The 20860-nt window shown below is 39.1% G+C and overlaps 1 protein-coding gene across 10 annotated transcripts in view; it reads right to left on the bottom strand.

Annotated features, from left to right (window-relative positions):
- Atrnl1 (attractin like 1) overlaps window positions 1-18744 on the bottom strand; it is an 833524-nt gene extending 814780 nt beyond the window's left edge. For 4 of the 10 annotated variants that reach the window (XM_063244802.1, XM_063244805.1, XM_063244806.1 and 1 more), the window contains exon 1: window positions 18068-18740. In XM_063244802.1, the coding sequence (XP_063100872.1) occupies window positions 18068-18372 (305 nt within the window). In that variant the 5' untranslated portion in view covers window positions 18373-18740. Of the gene's footprint in view, window positions 1-18067 lie in introns of all 10 variants that reach the window. The other 6 variants (XR_010046243.1, XM_063244804.1, XM_063244801.1 and 3 more) reach the window with 4 other exon arrangements.
- Window positions 18745-20860: the final 2116 nt, after the last annotated feature.

Below are 20860 nucleotides of genomic sequence, written 5' to 3'. Positions count from 1 at the left end.
GAGTAAGGAATCATAAGCAAGTGGAGATATGCCCCGGTGACCCAAGAATGAACTGGGCTGAGAGAAACCAACTGGGAATGCAATCCTGGTGCTATAACAGGAACAGAAAAGCCTCAGGGTGAAAGCTGGAGCCCACGCCATTGGAAGCCGCGATTTGGGTTTCCCACTGCCGCTGCAGCGTCTACATCCGCTCAGCAGGGAGAGAGACGAGCAAAAGCTCTGAGAACAGGAATCCGTGAACAGAGTTGAAAGCAGGACGGGCAGGGAGCTGTGTATCGACCTGTGGTGAGTGAGAGAAACTGGGACTCTTCCATGGTCTAGGAGACTCCAACAGAGGACATTCTGGGACCGGGCAGACTTGCGGGAACAGGGTGCTGCAGTGACTTCAGTCACGTATGCCCCTCTCAAGCGGGATTGATGAGCAGTGCCTAGCCTACGTGACGCTGCTGGCTGAGACCCAGTAGGCTAATGCAACCCAGGTCCCAGCGCCTGAAGGTAGATTGACCTGGAGGGGCGGGCCGCGCATAGGCTGCCTGGTCTGCAACTTCCTGGTGCGCTGCGGTGGGCGGGAACACTTAGCCGGCACAATTCAATCAGACTGTGGTCGACAGGGAAGGAAGCTGGGCCTCCTATATACGCTTGCATATATAAGGAACAAAGAATATGGGAAGAGGCAGCAACAAGAAAGGCTCCTCGGCCCCCAATCCTGAGAAACAGGCAATAGCAGACACAGCACCAATAGGTATAAAGCGCTATCTCCAGAGCCTCATAGACAAGTTAAGGAATGAAGTTATTAATGACCTGAAGCTAGACATAAGCAGAATAGTTAGAGAAATGCTAAGCACCACCCAAGAAAAAACAGATGGTGGAATGGAAGAACAGAAAAAGAGGGGAGAATTGTTTGATGGAGAAAGTAGAGAAAGCATAGAATACGTGAAGCAGGTTCAAAGAGATTACCAGGAAACTAAAAACTCTGTCAAAAACTGGCATAACAGCTTAAAAGAAACTAAGGACAGATTATCTGAACTGGAGGGCAGATTTGTAATATGGGAGAATGAAATGAAAAGCTTCTAAAAAATAACAAAGAAACAAACAGCAATAATACAAAGACTAGAAGATGATAAGAGGATCTGTAACTTAAGAATTAAGAACATAAAAGAAGAAGTAGGGACACAAACAAATGAACTACAAAAGCTACTCACAGAAATAATCCAAGAGAATTTTCCTAATTTAGCAAAAGGTAAAGATACTCAGTTGTATGAAGCATACAGGACCCCAGCCACCTACAACCCAAACAGAGCTACACCCAGGCATATAATAATTAAAATTCCAGAAATCCAATACAAGAACAGAATATTAAAAGCAGTCAAAGACAAGAAACAGATCACTTACAAGGGAACACCCATCAGAATTACAGCAGATTTCTCGGCACAAACCATCAAATCACGAAGAGCATGGGGGGAAATAATTCAAGCTTTGAAAGATAATAATCTCCAGCCAAGATCGATATATCCTGCACAACTATCCCTGGAAATTGATGGAAAAACAAGGTGCTTCCAGGATAAAGAGGAACTAGGGGAATATGCAACCACCAATTCAACTCTACAGAGAATACTGCAGGATATTCTAAAAAAGAAAAATATGAAGAATCCAGAAATAGTGGCAGAGAGGCCACGATGAATGGAGCAGAAAACAAAATGAAGAAGACAAACTGACAACTAATGACAAAAAAGGGCTCAATAGAAATGAGGCAGAGAAGATTGGATGATAGGAACAGCTCTTTTGGAGAAAATGACGTCTTAATAGGTAATACTGATTTAGTATCATCTTGTTTTGAAGTCTCATCAAGCTTTTGTTCTTCTGTCTCCATTGGTCTAAACAGGTTGTATCTTATTGGATTTTATTATGTATGATAGTATAAGCAAAAACTTTTATAGACAAGGAGATTATACAGAAACCACTGTTCATTTTCTGTTAGTTGATTCTAAATACCCTGTAATACTGTCATTCTCTTAAATGGTTTTACATTGTTTTGATATATTTGATGCTACAGTATACGAAGTTATACTCAAAGATTTCAAGGAAAGAGACAATATGGTAACTACTTTTATGTTGGGATTATCTTGTGGTGAAACACTATTTTGCTTAAATGGTTATATTTTGATCTTCGCTGTTTTACTATTATGCCCTCTTTTATCTCAATCTCCATTTTATTATTTATTTTTATTTTTATCCTTTTAATTAAGGGAAAAATAAATAAAAAATAGCAGGATATATATATGCAGTCTCACTTTGACTTTCTACTATCTTGATTTAAAGCCCTGTATTGCTCTCACCATCTTGTTTTGACTGATGTCCCTCTATTCTGTTTTGCTTGATAGTACCAGGTTCGAAAGTTTAGGCAACAGCTGTGAAGATAGTGGGATTCATTATGACGCCCATTCTGGTTGACTATTATCTACTTTTGAAGACCTATAATGTCTCCAATGTTTTGGTTTTGTTGGTTTTGTTCTTTACTGTTTTGTTCAATTTTATTATAACTGATGATATAGGCAATTCTATTAGAGATAGCGGGAGGCATTATGGTAACCATTGTTGATCATCTTGTATTATGCTTTTACATTATCTATTATGTCCACCCTTTTGATTTGACTGGCTCTGTTCTGTTATGTCACATTTGGTTCTACTCTCTTCCAAAAAATTAATAAGAACTGTGGGAGCAACAAAACCCAAAATGTGTAATTGTCATTGTACAAAAGAGAGGAAAAGAAAGTGCTCTAAACAATATAACTGCATGTATATTTAAGTGTATAATATAGATAATGATATTACTGAGTTTTGTTGGATCATTGAACAGAACTGTTTGCAGTCTCACTGTTGGAATGTCCACTTTATAAGCTTTAATTTTGTAACTTGAACAATTATTTCTAAGATGACAATATGTAATCCATTAACTAGTGATTTCCTACTGTTTATTTTTTTCTGTAAATCTGTATAACTTGTACACTTTCTCTGCTTTTTTTTCTCTTTAAATAAAATTTTTTTAAAAAGACTAAGTATATAACTAAAACAATTTTTTTCTAGTCTCTTTTTCAGGGAGTTTGTTGTTGTGTATAGAAATGCTACATATTTTTTAATTAAAAATGGTGGATTAAAGAGCATCAGCAAATGGAGCCTCTCAAGGACATGGAATTGAGACACAACAATTTAGTGAAAAAAAAAAAAGAAGCAGATCTCCAGGAATTGAGGAAGAGTCAAAAGGAAAACTAAAAATTATAAAGAAAGTAGAAAGACAACACACAGAAAAAAAGGAAGCAGTCTGGACCACTAACCTCCCAGGAAGGAGGAATTGTCTCCCTAAACACAAGGTAAACCCAGAGACAGACAGAAACCACAGACAAGGGGGCAGTATTAGCGCCCACAAAACCACACTGTTATTATAAACTGTAAAAATTTTATAGGCTGTTACTCTTCTGCATGGCAAGCTAGAACTGGAGAAGAAATCTACTGAAGTGTCACTGTATTTGAGAGTGATTAAACAGAAGCCATTTTGGAAAAGGATTACTTGTTTAAGACTGAGTTATTCTGGAAATCAGAAGCCACAGAACAACTATATTTCAGGTTTCCTGCAGTCGCCCTACATCAGCATCTAGGCGGGAGACAACCAGAGGCAGTCATAGAAATGATTCAGGCTAACCATAAACCCTCCCAGAGACATTCAAGCTCAGGCAAGGAATGACACGAGACTTGCCATCTGCAGTAGAAGCCAGGACGGTTGCACGTGGTTTTTTAGGGGAGAGCAGCTAGGTCCAAAATCACTGGCATTAAATCCAGAAACTGACTGACACCCTCTGCTCCACAGTCTACATCCATCACAGAGCTTAACGGTCTACTTGCTTCCCCCACCTGCCAGCATGATTAGGAATAATGTCTCAGCTTGGAAAGTTGCCACACCCTGAGGTGTAAAGACACAGGTATTTGTGAAAAAAAAAGTGGAGGGACACCTCACAAACCTAAAAGCAATGAAGCTAGTAGAAGGGCAAAGTGGTGACTTGGGACACAAAGAGGGACATGAAAACTGGAAGACCTGGATTGAACACAGACCTAACACAGGTACCATGACCATGCCAAGCTGGAAAGGTAGGGTAGGTCTCAGCATGTGAACACAAAAATGTGAGTCTGGAAACAAAATAGGGTTTAACAGGAACTCAGTATCCCTTTCCTAAATCAGGTGGATTCCAATCTGCAGACCACGAAAAGAAACTACTTGTTCAGTCATACTGAGGAAATTTTAGGACTCATTTCTCTTTTATTCCTTGGTTTTGAAAGGACTGATTTTTTTTATTTCATTTTCTGTCTATTTTTTGGTCCTTGTTTTCTGCTTTGATCTTCACTGTTACTTTTATCTGATTATATTAAGTTTTCGTCTTTAACTGAATCCTTTACCTCAATTCTCCCTCTTCTTACCTTTATTTTTCAAACTATACTACTTTTGTTTTCCCCTTCCCAGTCCTTCTATTTTTATTAAGGTTTATTAATACTTAAGCATTTAGTTGACTCTGTTATTACTGTTGAATTCTATTATTAATGTAGTTTAGCTGCACTTAATAGATATTTATTGTACATCAATATTCAGTTTGGTTTTGTTATTGCAGGATTCCACTGTTAAGTAGTACAGTGCAGCTTTTATTGATTCTTGTATGTCGATATCCAGTTTGTCCTTGATTTTACTATTCTCGCTGATTTCTCTTCTATTGCCAGTGATGACATAGTTGTTGCTTTTAACTGTTTTTTTCTGTATGCAAATATCTGCTTGGTTTTTGTGTCATCAACATTACTGACTGTGGTATTTAACTAACTGTCAATTGGAGTGGGAATGCCCAGTGAATTGAATTAACATTTTTCTGGGTGTGTAAAACTCACTTTACGGAAGTCTGTTGTCAGATAGTATAAAAAGAGGAATGAAATGAAAGGATTTCAGTGAATTTTCCTTGGAAGAACTTGGTTGCAGCTGATATCCACAGAGAAGCTTCAGCTGTTTTCAGAGAAGCTCCATTCCTTGCCATCGCCAAGTATGGCTGCTGTTCTTTACAGAGGAGCTTCAGTCCTCTCTTTTGCTGTGGGCATGTCTCCTCACTCTTCACCTTCCACCACGGGCTTTTTGACTTGCTGGAATAGACTCCTTAGCTTCTAGCACAAGTCCTTCAACCTCCCAGGGCAGACCTTGGTCTTCCATTGCAGATGCTTCAACCTTCTGACGCAGACTTGTGCGGACACTGCCATGGACTCCAAGCCTTCTGCTGGATCCTATAGATCTCTAACACATGGACAGATCTTTTGCATTCTTCTACATTTGATTCTATGGATGGCCACTGGAAGCCAATTTTGTAAATTTCTGTGTTCTGCATTAAATCTGATTCACAGCATTGGCAGTCTTTTAGGGAACCTTGACTCAGTCCTACAAGCTCTTGTAGGCACGGTCTAAATACACTGTATATTCACGTACACTTTCCCATCCTTCTCTAAATAACAGATTTGGTCAGATCTTAGAACAGAGGAATACCCAGAGCACATAAATGGAAAGTAGACACTAAGGAGTTCTCCATACCAGCAACAAAATCTTTCCATTTTTATCAAACCTCAGCACACTTGTGTGCATACACACAAACACATACACACACACACACACACACACACACACACAAATATGAGAAAATAAGGGGACAAAATACCTCCAAAAAGTCCTAACTTCTCCATAGCTAATCCATAGGAAATTGCTGGGTAGGAAATCAACAGCCAAACAACTAAATTATACAAAGTGATAAGACAGAAAACACACACACACACACACTAAGGTTCCCAAGATGATACAAATGAACAGATAATAGACTTAAAAAACAAAATTATCTGTAAGGTTACATGAAACACAAATAAAAAGCTAGCTCAGCTATACAAAATAACACAAAACATAAATGACAAATATAACACAGAAGTAGAGCACATAAAAAGGCACCAGACACTCAGAATATAAAAACAATCCTACTTTAAGTATGAGAAACACAAGTAACCAATGTGAGGGCAGTGTCAGAACCAGAATATAGGACTCATACAGGTGACTATATAGTTAGAGATAGCTTTAAAACAGTAGGTCATAGAAAACAGATCCAACAAACTACGAGAGGATGCAACAAAGACCAACCTAAAAATGAACTCGAATTAGTTAAAAAAAAAAAATCAGGAGATAGCATGAATGGCGTTAGAAACCTGCTTACAGACATCACAGCAGAAAACTTTCCCTGTATGAGGAAAGAATTTAGCATACAGGTAAACGAGGCATATCCAAATAGATGTGATTGAAAAAACTTTCTTATGACACAGTATAGTCAAAATTCCAGAAGTCCAACACAAGCACAGAATCTTAAAATCTGTTAGAGAAGGCAACAAATCACTATAAAGGTTAACTGACTAGAACTACAATAAATTTCTCAACAGAAACCTTAAAGGCCAAAAGGCTTCAGAATGAACTGTTTTCAACTCCTTTTTAAAAAACCTCCAATCCAAACTACTATATCCTGCTGAACTATCTTCCAAAATTGTTGGAGAAATAAGGCATTTCATGATAAAGATCACCTTAAGAAATGCATGACCACCAAACCTGCACTCCAAAACATTCTCAAGGATATCCTAGAAAAAAATAACAAAACCAACAATCCCAAATTTTTTAATGAAATGAATGCAACAGGGATGGTGAGCAGTGAAACAGAAAGGGGGAAAAAGGAATTAGTAACAGGAAAATAATACAATGACAGGAGTAAATTAATACCTTTTGGTAATAATTCTCAATGTAAATGCTCTAAGCACCCTAACCAAAAGACAACAATTGGTAGATTTGATCAAACAATACAACTCAAGGGCAGGCCAAATACAAGAAAAATGTTTTATCAAAAAAAGTATTGGCTGGGGATTTAGCCCAATGGCTTAAGTGCTTGCTTGGCAAGCGTGAGGTCATGAGTTCGATGCTTGGTAACAGAAAGAAAGAAAGAAAGAAAAATTCACAGACTAAAAAACTGAAGGATAAAAGAAATATTCCATGCAAAGGAAGGTGACAACAAGCAGGAATGGTTATCCTCTAAGCCAAAACTGATCAGAAAAAGCAAAAAAGATCACTACATATTGGTTAAGAGAACATCTAACACAAAGAAATAGCAACTATAAATATATAGGCACCAAATACCAGTGTACTTAGGACACACATACACTAAGGGACATATATAAAAAGCATATAAATGTTAACACGATTTTAGTGAGGCACCTCAATACCCCACTATCAAAGATAGATCAACTACACACATACAAAAAAATTAGATACCAGAATTTAACCACATCTTCAAACAAATACATTTAACAGACACCTAGAACTTCACGTAACAATAGAATACACATTCTTCTCAGTAAGACACAGACATTTCTCTAAAACAGACCACATAGTAGCCCATAAAGCATGCTTGGATTTAAGAAAAGAACTAAAATTATCAGATTATAATACAAAGAAACTATAAATCAATGGCAAAAGAAATTGTGTAAAAATGTGGAGATTAAACAATACATTTGAATAATCAGTGGGTCACAGAAGAAATTGAAGAAGAAATTACACAGTTCTTAGAATCAAAGTAATGCCAATACAACTTGCAGAATAAATGAACTTAACACAATCTCAATAAAAATACCAATGACATTCTTCATAAAACTAGTTAAAAATCCTAAAATTCATATAGAATTGCAAGAGACCCAGAAGCACAAAAGCAATCCTGGGTACAAAGAGCAATGTAGGTGGGCATCATAATCCTGGACTTGAAGTGATATTATAAAACCACAGTGATCCAAACAGCATGGTACCAGCACAAAAACAGTTATGAGAATCAATGGAATAGAACAGAAGTTCCAAAAACAAGCCCAAATACATTCAACCATTTAATCTTTGAGGAAAGGGCCAAAAACATACACTAGAGTAGAGACAGTCTCTTTAACAGAGGGTGCTGGGAAAACCGTCTGTACACATGCAAAAGATGGAATCTAGATTCATGTATCTTAACATGTACTAAAATGAAATAAAAATGGATCAGAGATCTAAATATTAAAGCATTAAAAACCTGATGGAAGATAAAACAGGCAAAGCTCTGGAAAACATAGGCAAAGATTTTCTGAACAGAACTCCAGTTGCATAAGAAATAACATCAAAAATGAACAAATGAGCTTACAGTGGTTCCTTAGTTCATAATTAATTTGTTCCATATTTTGGAAAAGATGATCACATTTGTGTTTATGTGGGAAAGATGGTCACAACTGTGTCTGTCACACAATGTAAATTCTACACACAAAAACAAAATTTTGCCAAAAGCTTTTGTTTGTGAGCCAAACTGTTCACAAACAAAAGTATTTGTGAGCCAAGGTACCACTGTATATCAAACTAAGAGTTTCTACACAACTAAGGAACAACCAACAGGGTGAAGAAATAATTTACAGAATGAGAAAAAAATTGCCATCTACTCAGACAGAGGACTAATGCCTAGAATTTTTTATAAAGGACTTAAAAAAAATAAGAGCTTCCCTCAAAAAACTGAGTATCTAATTAAAAAATGGGCAATCAAATGAATAGGCACTTGTCCAAAGAAGTACAAATGACCAATAAATAAATGAAAAAATATTCAACATCTCTAGCCATTACAGAAATGTAAATTAAAACAACACTGACATTCATCTCATCCAGAGAAAAATGGCTATCACCAAGAAATCAAATAATAACAAATGCCAAGGAGGCTGGAGAAAAGAAAGATTCCTTCTACATTGTTGGTGGGAAGGTAAATAATACAATCACTGTGGAAATCAATATTGAAATTTCTCAAAAACTTAACATTAGAAGTCACATTTAGCCCAGCTAGTCCCCTTCTAGATATCTTCCAGAAAGGACAGAGAGGGGGAGAGGAAAAGAAAAAAGTAAGATATATTTTTACATAGATTTAAAGCAACCCTAATCAAAACACTAATAGCAAACCTCACAGAATTAGAAAACAGTAATCCTAAAATTCATTTGGAAGTAGAAGAGACCTAGAATAACAAAAGCAGCTCTGTGCAACAAGGGTAAGGTGGGGGACATCACAATCCCTGACTTGAAATTGTATTACAGCTACTGTGATAAAAACCAGCATGCACTGGCAAACAAACAGACTCAAGAATCAATGGAATAAATTAGAAAATGCAGAAACAACCCCAAACATACTCTGCTATCTTATTTTTGACAGAGGGGCCAAACACCTTCACTGGAAGGAAGATAGCCTCTTTAATAAATGATGCTGGAAAAAAACTGGCTTTCCACATGCCCAAGATTAACCTATATCTTTCACCATTGACTATATTAAAATCAAAATGGATCAAACATCTAAATATTAAAACAGAAACACTAAATCTGCTGGATGACAAAATACATAGAACTCTTGAGGAAATAGGTATAGGCAAAGACTTTATGAACAAAATCCCAATCACACAGGAAATATCACAAAAGATGAACAATTGGGATCTCATGTAATTAAAATGCTTTTGTACAACAAAAGAAATGACCACAGTAAGGGAAAAATTTTTTGTCAGTCATTCCTCAGGAAAAAGACTAATATCTAGGATATATAAAGAATCCAGGCCCCCCACCACCACCAAGATTAAGGACCCAGTCAAAAAATGGGCATCTGAAATGAATAAACACTTCTCAGATGAAGTAGAAATGGCAAATAAATATATGAAAAAGTGCTTAACATCACTGGCCATTCAAGAGAAAATTAATGCCAAGATTCCATCTCACTAAACAAAAAAACAGCTATTAACATGAAATCAACCAGTAATAAATGCTGGTGGGACTAAGGGGAAAAGGAACCCTTTTCCACTGTTGGTGGCAGTATAGACTGGTGTAACCACTGTGGAAATCAGCGTGAAGAGTCCTTTAAAAAACTAAAATTACAAGTTCCATTTGATCCAGCTGTTGGCCTTCTTAGTATCTTCCCAAAAAATTTAAAAGCATCATTCCACAGTGACATATGCATACCCATGTTTATAGCAGTACAATTTATAATAAGTAAATTTTGGAAATAACCCAAATGCACATCCACTGATGAGTGGATAATGATGTACATTTTTATACAGTGGAATATCTCCCATAACAAAGGATAAACTTGAGACATTTCTAGCTAAATGGGTTGACCTTGAGACCATACTCTTAAGTGAAATAAATCATACACACGTGTTCAAATATCTCATGATTTCTCTGGTTTGAGAAACTAAAAGTTTAAGGACCAAAATGTATACTAGATAATGTGAAATAGGGAACTAATGAGAAGAAAGGGAAAGGAAATAAGGGAAAAGGAATAAAGGAGAATAGAAGAAAAAATAGAAAGAAAGCTTTTGTAAATAAGGAGGCGAAGAGAGGTTGAAACGAGAAAAGGAGAAAACACAAGTAAATGAAAGTCTAAGTGATGAAATATAGGCACTGATGGACTAGAAAATTCAATATTTTCAATTCTTCCCCGAAAGATCTACTGAATCAAGACATTTACAATAAAACTTCCAGCAAGATAACTTTTTCATAAATTGTCAAAATGAGTCTAAAATTTATATAGAAAACAAATACACTATAACAATCAAACAAATATTCAAAAATAAGAGTAAAGTAGAAGAATCTCATTTAACTTCTGCGATTTTACTCTAGAGTTAATAAAGGTAAAGGAAATTCACAAAAGACCATGTATGGATCAATGGAAGAGAACAGATATAAAGAGATACTCTATTAATTTTCGGCAAAGCTACAAATACATCAATGGAAGGAAAATATTACATAATACCACATCAGTCAATCTATCAAGAGGAAATTAATGAAAATGTTATGCCTCTAAAAATAGAGCTTCAAAGTACATGAAGCAAAACCAGATACATTTACAAGGGAAAATAGGTAAATACAAAACTACAATGAAAGATTTTAATACCTTTCTCTCAGAAATTCACAAAACAGAAGATCAGAAACATTTCACAACACTTAAACAAAACTATTAACTGACCTAAGTGAAATTATGTAACATTCCACCCATCAAAAAGAAACACATTCTTTTCAAATATACAAGGAATATTTTCTAAGACACAAAGTATTCTGGCCAATAAGTTTTAAAGTTTTAAAAAATGTATACATATATACATTGCCTAGAGGGCTTCAGTAGTAAATTGCACCAAACATATGATGAAGAAGTAATTATAAATTTACACAAACTTCCAGCAAATATTCAGGAGGGTATCAACTCATTTTACAAAACCAGCATTTCTCGGACACAAAAACTGGTCAAATTTAAAACTTTTGTTCTTCGAAAAACACTGTTAAAAGAATGAAGACAGCCTCCACCTGGTAAAATATTTCAGAATGTTAAGATACCAAAATAGGTGAAGGACTCATAAAAATCAATAATAAGAAAAAAATTTTAATATAAAACATTTGAATACATGACACTAAACAAGATATACAGATGACAAGTAAGCAAATGACAAAATATGCAATATCATTAGTCATCAGAGAGATGCAAATTAAAACCAAGTGATACACCATTCATCTATTAGAATCATTAAAATTTTAAAAACTAACCACACCAAGTATTGGTGAGGATGTGAAATAATCAGAACAGTCATATGCTGCTTATGGAAACATGAATAATATAACTACTTTGGGAAAGTATATCACTTTCTTTAAAAAGATAATCATAACCATCTCATTCAGCTTTCCGCACTTTTAGATGTTTCTCCAAGAGAAAAGAAAAGTAAATATCCAGACTTCTACATGAAAGTTCCCAACAGGTTTAAAAGGAAACAGACACCAGATGAGCAGTACTCCTCCTCTGACAGGTGGTGTCCTCCTCCTCTCCAATATGAGCAAGCAGGCCTATAATGGATATATGGTCCTCCCCCCCAACCTAAGCAAGCATGCTTATGCTAGACATAAGGTACCCCAGCACGTGAGCAAGCAGGTCCATGCTGGACAGTGTCCCTGCCCACCTTGAGTAATTAGGCCTGCTCAAAATGTGCTCTTCCTCCATGCAAAAATGAAACCATCCACCACCCCTAAACTGGCGATATATACTGCTTCTGCTTGGTACAGGGCAGCAGAACTGAGGACTGTTCAACTGAACTGATCCTAGAAGAGAATATTGCCCAGAGAGAAAAGGGAGCAACCAGATCCTGTGTGCCATTGACATTAACTCCAAAAGTCCATTTGAACCCGTTTCACCATTAAATAAATCCAGCATAGACCAGAGGGCTGACTGTATTTGTCACCTACCAATGGGAACAAGGACATACCTTGGCTTGGACAGTAACAACAATCACGGATGAACAGATTGAGGGACCTCTGGTGCAGAGAGGGCACCTTGGAATCCCATGGCCCAAAAGCTTGCCAGAAAACACTGTGATTGACAAGATCCCAACACTGCAGATCTTGGAAAAAAATCACTCATTCAAAACACAGGAGCTGGGCATTGTGATACATGCCTATAATCCCAGGATTAGAGGCGGAGGAGGCAGGAGCACTACTGCAGATTTGAGGCCAGTATGGGCTATTTAATAAGCTCAAGGTCAGTTACTAGAGAGACCTGCTTCAGAAAACAAACAACAGCAACTAAGAAAAAAAAAAAAGGAAACTTTTCTTTGACTGTATCACCCATCACTTTCATTTTACTATTCTCTTATTCTTGTTTTATTAGGTTTTGGGAGGATTCAGGGTACTCTCTCCCTTTTTTCCTCTTTTATTATCATTCTCCTTTTTCTTTTCTCTTTCAACATTTTTTCCTTTTTATCTTAATTTTATCTCTTGTATTTTGCCGTTTCCTTTTTTCTTCTTTGTTCCCTCCTACATATGTTCTCTCACATTAGTTTCCTTTTACTCAATAGAAACCTCATTTTTCTTTCTTCCTGCTCAAATCCCACTGACTAAATTCCCAAATTTTGCTTTCTTCTTTCTGTGGTTCCTTATCCCCTCTGCCTCAACTAGCATAATTCCTAAACTTTATGAATCTCTAGATATGTAGTTAACTTTATGCTACTGCCATTGAATACTGTTAGGAGAAGTAACCCTGTTCTTTTTAGTGTAACCTTGATCTGTCTCAGTGTTCATATTGTAACTATGTATGTCTTGTCTATGGATAAGGATGATATATTATTGGTCCTGAAGGTTTCTCAGTACTCATTTTATTTTTGATGCTATAATCGATGCTGATTTATCTGTCGTCATTAGTTAGTTTTAACATATCAGTACTGGATTGTCTTGTGATCATTAACAATTTTGTCTTCCATTCCTGCAGAACTGAGACAAATAGATGTACTCTCCCAACCCAAGTAAACAAAACTGGTTGGATCCAGTGACAGACAAAAGCCAACAGTAGGTCACAGCCAGAGGACCACACAGAAAGGTAGTCACTAACTAAAGAGATCCCCATATTACAAACAAAGCTTTCCACTACAATCAACCCACAAGCCTAAATTAAAAAAAAAAATTCTAAATAGAGAAAGTCAAAAAATGTCTCTTAAAACTCCTAATTCTGCCAAAGTTGATCCAAGGAGCTTCGAGGAGGAAGAAACCAAAAGCCACACATCCTAATTATTCAAAATGATATTTAGGGATATAATGAAACAGATCAATGAGACATCAGTAACCTCACAGAAGATATAAATAATAAGGTATTGGACAAAATAAGATATTAATAAAAAGCTAGCAGGGATAAACAAAGCAATGCAAAATATGCATGACCAATATAGAAAAGAATTAGAGTCCATAAAAAGGCTGCAAATGCAAATTCAGGAAACTAAAAATTCTACCAAAAGTATAGGCAGCAGAAGTGACCAATATGAGGGCAAAGTGTCAGAACTAGAAGACATCTGTTGCTGGTAACAAATTAATGACAGAAATCTTAATAAAATAAGAGAGCATGTAAAATGCATCCCAATGGATTCTAAATAATGCAAAGAAAGTTAATTTAAAAGTTAGCTGGAGTTAGTGAAAAATTGTTTAAAAGCATAAATGCCATTTTCAAAAAACCTGCTTACTAAAATAAGCAGAAAACTTTCCAAGTAAAAGAAAAAAGATCTTATCATACAGGTAAGTGAGGTATATAGAACCTCAAATAGCCATGATTAAAACAGAAACTCTCTACAACACATCATAGTCAATATCCAGAAAGTCCAACACAAGAACAGAATCTTAAAAGCAGTTAGAGTAAACCAATAAATCACTTATAAAGGTAAACCCATTAGAATTACATGAGACTTCTGAATACAAACCTTCAAGGTCAGGAAAGTTTGGAATTAAGTGTTTCAAGCCATAAAAAAAAAAAAAAAAATGTGCAACCCAGGCTGATATAACCTCCAAAAGCATCTTTCAAAATTGATGGAAATATGTGGGAGACCAGTTAAGCAAAGTTAAGACCTAAATGGCCTCCCCTGTGAGCGCGAAGGAGAAAGGCATCACACAGGGATAACAGTGTGTTGCAGGTTCTAGGATAAGTTTATATAGCTGAGATTAGGTTATTGACCTGGGCATGTACTAAATTAATACTGGAAGACAGATGAGCCTGTGTTGCTTTAATTACTGTACCCATGTTTGAGTGAATAAGAGGTCAAGCCAGAAACTCAGGGCTCCTCTGCCCAGAGGCAAAAGCTCCTAGCTGCCTATATATTGAACTAAGGGTGTCTGCTTTGTCATTTAACCTTGTTCACCCGCAGGTCAGGGGAACAAACTAACTAGTGCAGGGCTAGGTAGTATACTAGGTGGGAAAAGTTCAGAGGAATGAGTTGTTTCCCATAGGTAGCACCTGGAGCAGGAACCTCGGACCCCACAGAGATGTAAGATATTTTCACAATAAAAAGCATTTTAAGAAATTCTTGACCACCACCAGCATTATAAAAAGTTTCAAAGGATATCCTAGGAAGAGACAATGAAATTAACAATCACAAAAGGTCTAATAGAATGAATATACTAGGTAAGTTAAGCAGTAAGTACAAGGAAAAGTCAGTCAACCAACAACAGGAAAATAAGGCAACATCAGGAATAAGTCAGTATCTATCAGTAATAACTCTCAATGTGAACAGTTTCAATTCCCCAGCAAGAAGACACAGACTGGCAGAATGGATCAAGAAGCAAAATCCAACAGTATGCTGTATACAAGAAACACATTTGGGGCTGGGGATTTAGCTCAGCGGCATAAGCACCTGCCTTGCAAGCAGGCGGTCATGAGTTCAATCCCTCGTACCGGTAAAAAGATTGAAAAAAAAAAAAAAGAAACACATTTAATCCATCAGGGTTCTTGCTGAGTCTTGCTTTGTAGTTGGGGCTGTCCTTGAACTTGGAATGATCCTCTTCTTTCTGTCTCCCAAGTTTTGAAATTATAGGCATACACCACCATGCCTGCTCATTCAGATGAATTATAGTAATGTTTCCTAGACTAAACTACTCAGTTATTATTTGGAGCCTACCGTATCCTTCCTTATATAGTAGTTCAAATTGGCACTGTATTTTCTGATTGTTTCAGCTGTATTTATTCTAATTAACAGTTTATATTTCACAGAGAAATGAAAAAAAGCATTTACCAGCAGAATGCAATGAACCATTAAAAAAATCCAAGGAAATAATGTCTTCATTCAGAGTTTGTAATTTAACTATATCTACATTAAAGTTTATTCTCCTTTTACTCAACAATATATTTATGAATACCATTTCTGAATATTGTTTAGATTAAGGTTACTTCTAACTTGATCTGCAATCTCTCTTACTAACTGGGACAACATCTGCTAGTGAGGATGCAGGCTGCTGGCCCAGCTGTTTATCAAGTTTCCCTGCTATAAAAAAGAGATACTGTCTGAGCTTTCAGAACAGCAGTAATTCATATCTTTTTAAATAAAATGTAGCCAATTCATCTAAACAAAGACCAGCATCCCTAAATTGCATATGAATCAACCAATTTTCCTATTTATAAAAAAAAATATTCAAAACTGCCCTTACTGGTAAATAAGATAGCTATTGTCATAGCCAAAGTTTAGGAACACTTATGTGAATAAGGCTACCAATAAGGTACAAGTAACATTTTTTCCCAAGGAAATAATGTATTCATTCAAGGTTTGTTATTTAACTAAATCTACATTAAAACCTATTCTCCTTTTGTTTAACAGTGTATTTAAGAACACCATCTCTGAGTACATTTAGGTTGCTTTTAACTTGATCTGCAATCTCTCTTACTAACTGGGACAACATCTGCCAGTAAGGTCACAGGCTGCTGATCAGCTAATTTAACAAGTTCAACCCCTGTTGTAAAAGGAAGATACAGTAGAAGCTTTCAGAACAGCAGTAATTTATGTGCTTTTAAATAAAATCTAGCAAATTCACCTGAAGAAAGACCAACATACCTAAACGGCATGAGTCAACCAATCTTCGTATTTAAATGGAAAAAAAGAAAAAAGATGCTCTTAACTGCCCTTTAAATGACTGCTAGTGTCACAAAGTTTAGGAACATTTATGTAATAAATAAGGCTACTAACAGGGCACAAGTAACATTTTTTTCCTCTCCTCTTCACTCTTTAAACTTTTAGTTAGAACGTCTCACAAAAAAAGGTTAAATGTAGTTTGAAACTATGGTATTATGCTAACTTGTGAAAGTATGACTCCTGGAAACAAACTACTGCCATTAATGCATTTCATAAAACTTTACTTTCTGATTTCACATCCAAAAACGTGTTGTAAATTAAGTTAAATAAGAACTACCTAAAAGTTTTAAATGACTTTTAAAAATTTATATTTCTACTTTGAGTTTTAAGGGTCAGTGTTTTAACCAGCAATAGTAAACACGTTTTTTAAATGCTGTGTTCAAAGCTCAAAGAAAATGATCCGAAAATACTGTACAATAGGTGAACATATTCTTTGCGTTAAAGCTCAAGTCATTTCACTTAAATTTTGCTGTCACTGTGACAACAAATATTAGCAATTTAATAATGTAATTTCAGAGCCACAAACCAGCCAATAAATTTAATGTTAAGTATCTAGAAGGCTTGGAACCTGACTTTCTTAATGACTTAAATGCGAGTACACAGAAGGCTACCCTAAATTAACTTATCTGTTACTTTCCCGCAACCACTCATTTGTTTTTATAACAGTCAGGGCTCTAACAAACATCAACCGATAAGAAGAAAGTTGCTTTACTTATGGGAAAGCAAATTCCTTAACACATCTTCAGAAAAAACAAAATGTTCCAACAAAAGAGCTGATAATGAATTAACTAACTAGAAAAACTCAGTCTTTATTACACACCAAAAATAGTCCAACTATTTTATTATTTAACTTAACCAAAAATCCTTGTGATTTTCAATTCAAGACTGTTTTAGCAAATGGAACATAGCACATTGGCTAAAGCGAACATTACGGGGTAAAACTGGCCAAATTTGAAATGATGTGCCTCAATTTCACTCATAGATACGATATTCTAGTAAGTCTAGTAAGTCAGAGAATTCTTGAGAGGAGCAAATGAGATAATTAACCTAAAGTGCTTGGAATAGTCTTTTACATATAGTAAGTCCATCACAAACCCTACTTTCTATGACCACTGATTACTGCCCTGAAACGTTGGCAGTGGTCACCTACAGTGGAGTAGGAAAGGGGCAGCGGGAGCTCTAGTAAACCTCAACTTTGAACCTTTACACTGCTGTCTTTGACTGTTTCAGAGTCCGTACGTATTTGTGACACTGATTCATTACTAATTTTAAAATACTGTCCTGACAAAATGGTGTTTGGTACCCTAACTGAGTGAGAAAGTCGCTGCGGCATCTAGAACGTCTGCAAGGGCTTCTCTCCACGCCGGCCGAGGCTGCGCCCCCGGGTCCGCGGCTGGAGGGGCGCAGTGATGCCCCCGCTCTGGCCCGTTCACGCGGGGGCCACTGAGGCCGCCGCAAGGAGGCGCGGGCGCGCGTGGGGCGGGGCTGAGGTTCGGGGGCCGGCGGAGAAGGCACTTACTTGAACCTGCCCTGGCAGTGCTGGCACTGGTCCCCCACCCAGCCCGGGTCGCAGAGGCAGGTGGAGTTGACGCAGCGGCCCGAGAAGCAGGAGCCGGTCTTCTCGCAGGGCTTGGACTGGGACACCTGCGCGTAGAGCGCCAGGTAGAGGAAGCCGTAGCTCAGCAGCCAGCTGCTCCTGTCCAACAGCCAGGAAGAGCAGGCGCCGCAGCCTCCGCAGCCGCCGCCGCCCGCGGGTCGAGCCCTCCACAGCCCCGAGGCGGCCGGCTGAGGGGCGCCAGTGCGGGCCTGGCCCCCCGGCTCCATCCCGCCCGGCGCCCCTGCCCGGCGGGGCTGCGTGACGGGAGCGGACAGCGACGCTCTTGAGAGGATTCCTCCGGCGAGAAGCTCGCCGCCGCCGCCTCTGGTCTCCTCCTCCGCCTCCTCTTCCTCCTCAGCGGCGCCTGCCCCGCTCCCGCTCTCCGGTCAGGAGGGACAGAACCCCACGGCTGTCGCCTCCGCGCCGCTGCCTCCGGTCGCACTCGGACATCGCCGCCCAGACTCCTGACCTTGTCCGCGGTGGGCCGACCCCGCTGCTGCGGCGCCCCAGCAGGACCGCAGGAGCGGAGCGGGCGGCGCACTCAGCAGAGCCCCGCGCTCGAGAGCGGACCTGACAGGGAGGAGGAGGGGGCCCCGCGCGGCTCCGCCTCACCCTCCGCCCGCGCCAACTGCCTGGGCTCTGAGCGCTGCGCGCCCAGGGGGCGGGGCCGAGCGGGAGCCCCCGATGTGGGCGCGCCCAATGCGGGAGGGGGGTCCGCGGAGGAGCGGTCAGCCTAGTGCCGTACGCTCGCCACCCAGCGGCCGGCCAGCAGCCATTTTCTCTCTGAAGCCCTTAGCGGACGCTCAGACTGCCGTTGGAGCTCGCCGCAAGTAAGGCGGCCCCCGCAACCTCGCGCGTGTCCCCGCGTCCCCCCTGCGGCCTGGCGCCGTGGTCTCGCCCCGCCTCCGACGGGGACCTGGGACTCCCTCCGCTCACCCGCCACGCGAGGGCGAGCGGAGGGAAGCTGGTCCCCCAAGTGTGGCCCGCGTGCCCGCGGTGCCCTTCCCTCGCCGCGCCGGGGAACTCGTCCCCGCCCCCTCCACGCGGAGCCCGACAAATGAAAGATCGAGTCGGGCTACGCGGGTTCCGCAGAAAAGCCATTGCGCCCGCGGTCTCCAGCTGCAAAAGTGCAGCGCTTGCTTGCTAAAGCTTCCCCTTTCACCGCCCCATCCTGCTGCCTGTTTCTTGCCTTTTTTCTTAAAAGAGAAAAACTCCAACTACACACAAAGAGCTGAGCATGTGCAGCACGCAATAGTCTTAAAGGCACCACGGGCCGACCGCGTTTGGGCTCCGCGAGGATAGGGAGGGGAGCCTCTCCAGCGGAGGGGCTGCTCCGAGGGGAGCCATCTCTGCTCAGGAACCGCGACTCCCCGGTGCCCAACAAAGAGCCCGGGCTCGGAAGGGCCCGCGCCATCCCTTCCCGATGCTTCCTGGAACCCAACATTATCTCCCTTTCTGCTTGTCAGTGTTTCTTCTTCCATCTGGGACAATATTATGCCTTGAAAAATATTGCAACATCGGGGCTTTTTTTTCAGGAGAGCAGAAATGATGCCCAGTAAAAAAGCTGTTTTCCTTTCTCAGCGGCAATCTTCTCTTAGAGGACTTTCCAAGATTTGATGGCCGGCGCTGAGATTTCTGCTTTGTACTTTTCTGCTTTCTGTTTGAACCCTTGAGAAAAGAAGCCCAACACAAATTGAAGCCATGCGACCTCGAGTTGCAGCAGTGTTGCTGAAGCCCCACCAAGAAGCAGGCAGTATGAACAAAACTGTGAAATCTATCAGAGACGTTTCTGACAGCAGAAGGAACCAAGTTTTGATTGTAACCACACAGTCATATTATTGTTAATACTCAACTCATTTGGACTTTGAGAATAATGTACCTATGTCATCTGTTTTAATCTCTGTCATCCACACTTTGTAGATGAAATCCTCCATTAACCCCATTTTGCAGATGAGAAAAGAAAGACTCCGAAAAATATGAATAGTGGTCTATGGAAGGTTAGGAATAAGCAGAGGCAAGTCCTCTGAAAACGGTGCTCTTCCACTACTTATCAGGCTGCTTCTATTAAAAGATGCTTTGTTCTCCTTTGGTGAGTAAAATTAAGTGTTGACTTGGTTTGCAACCAGCTCAGCAATGAGTTTAAAAGGAAAACAGGTCCAGAAATAAGTGGCTCCTTCCCAAGAGAAAAATATGAAAAAGCCATGATTCTCAAGTCAGCACAACAAATAAATTTCCACCTCAAATCAGTACCAGTAATGTACCATTATCTATACCAGTGATGTCATTGTCAGACCTAAATGTTGTATAGTGCTTCTTCCTTTCACACTTTTGTTTTGTTTTGTGACAGAGTCCTGCTAAGTCACAAAATTGCCCAGGAAACTTCAACTTGCGCTAGGATTATAGGACTGTGCCACCACACCTGTCAGATTGCTCGAGATAAGGAAAAAAGTAAAGCTAAACACTCAGGAAAAAAAAAAATTAAAAGAAGGATATTGTTCTGGATCACACCTTTTAATTTCCATGATTATGAAATTCATAACCCTTTCTAGTATCAGCCATACCTGAGCTGCTGCTTTTCCATTTTTCTCTTTCTGGCAGCCAATCTAAAGTAAGCCACATCTTTCTCACATCTCACAGGTAGAATCTCTTTCAGACGTGTGGAAAGTGGCCCAGCTCTTAAAACTCTAAAACTATCAATGAGTTTGAAGGTAATTC

This window comes from Cavia porcellus, unplaced genomic scaffold (genome assembly GCF_034190915.1).
Source record: "Cavia porcellus strain 051 isolate PalLab524CR breed Dunkin Hartley unplaced genomic scaffold, mCavPor4.1 scaffold_2, whole genome shotgun sequence".
Lineage (NCBI taxonomy): Eukaryota > Metazoa > Chordata > Mammalia > Rodentia > Caviidae > Cavia > Cavia porcellus.
This window is presented reverse-complemented; position numbering and strand designations above follow the sequence as displayed.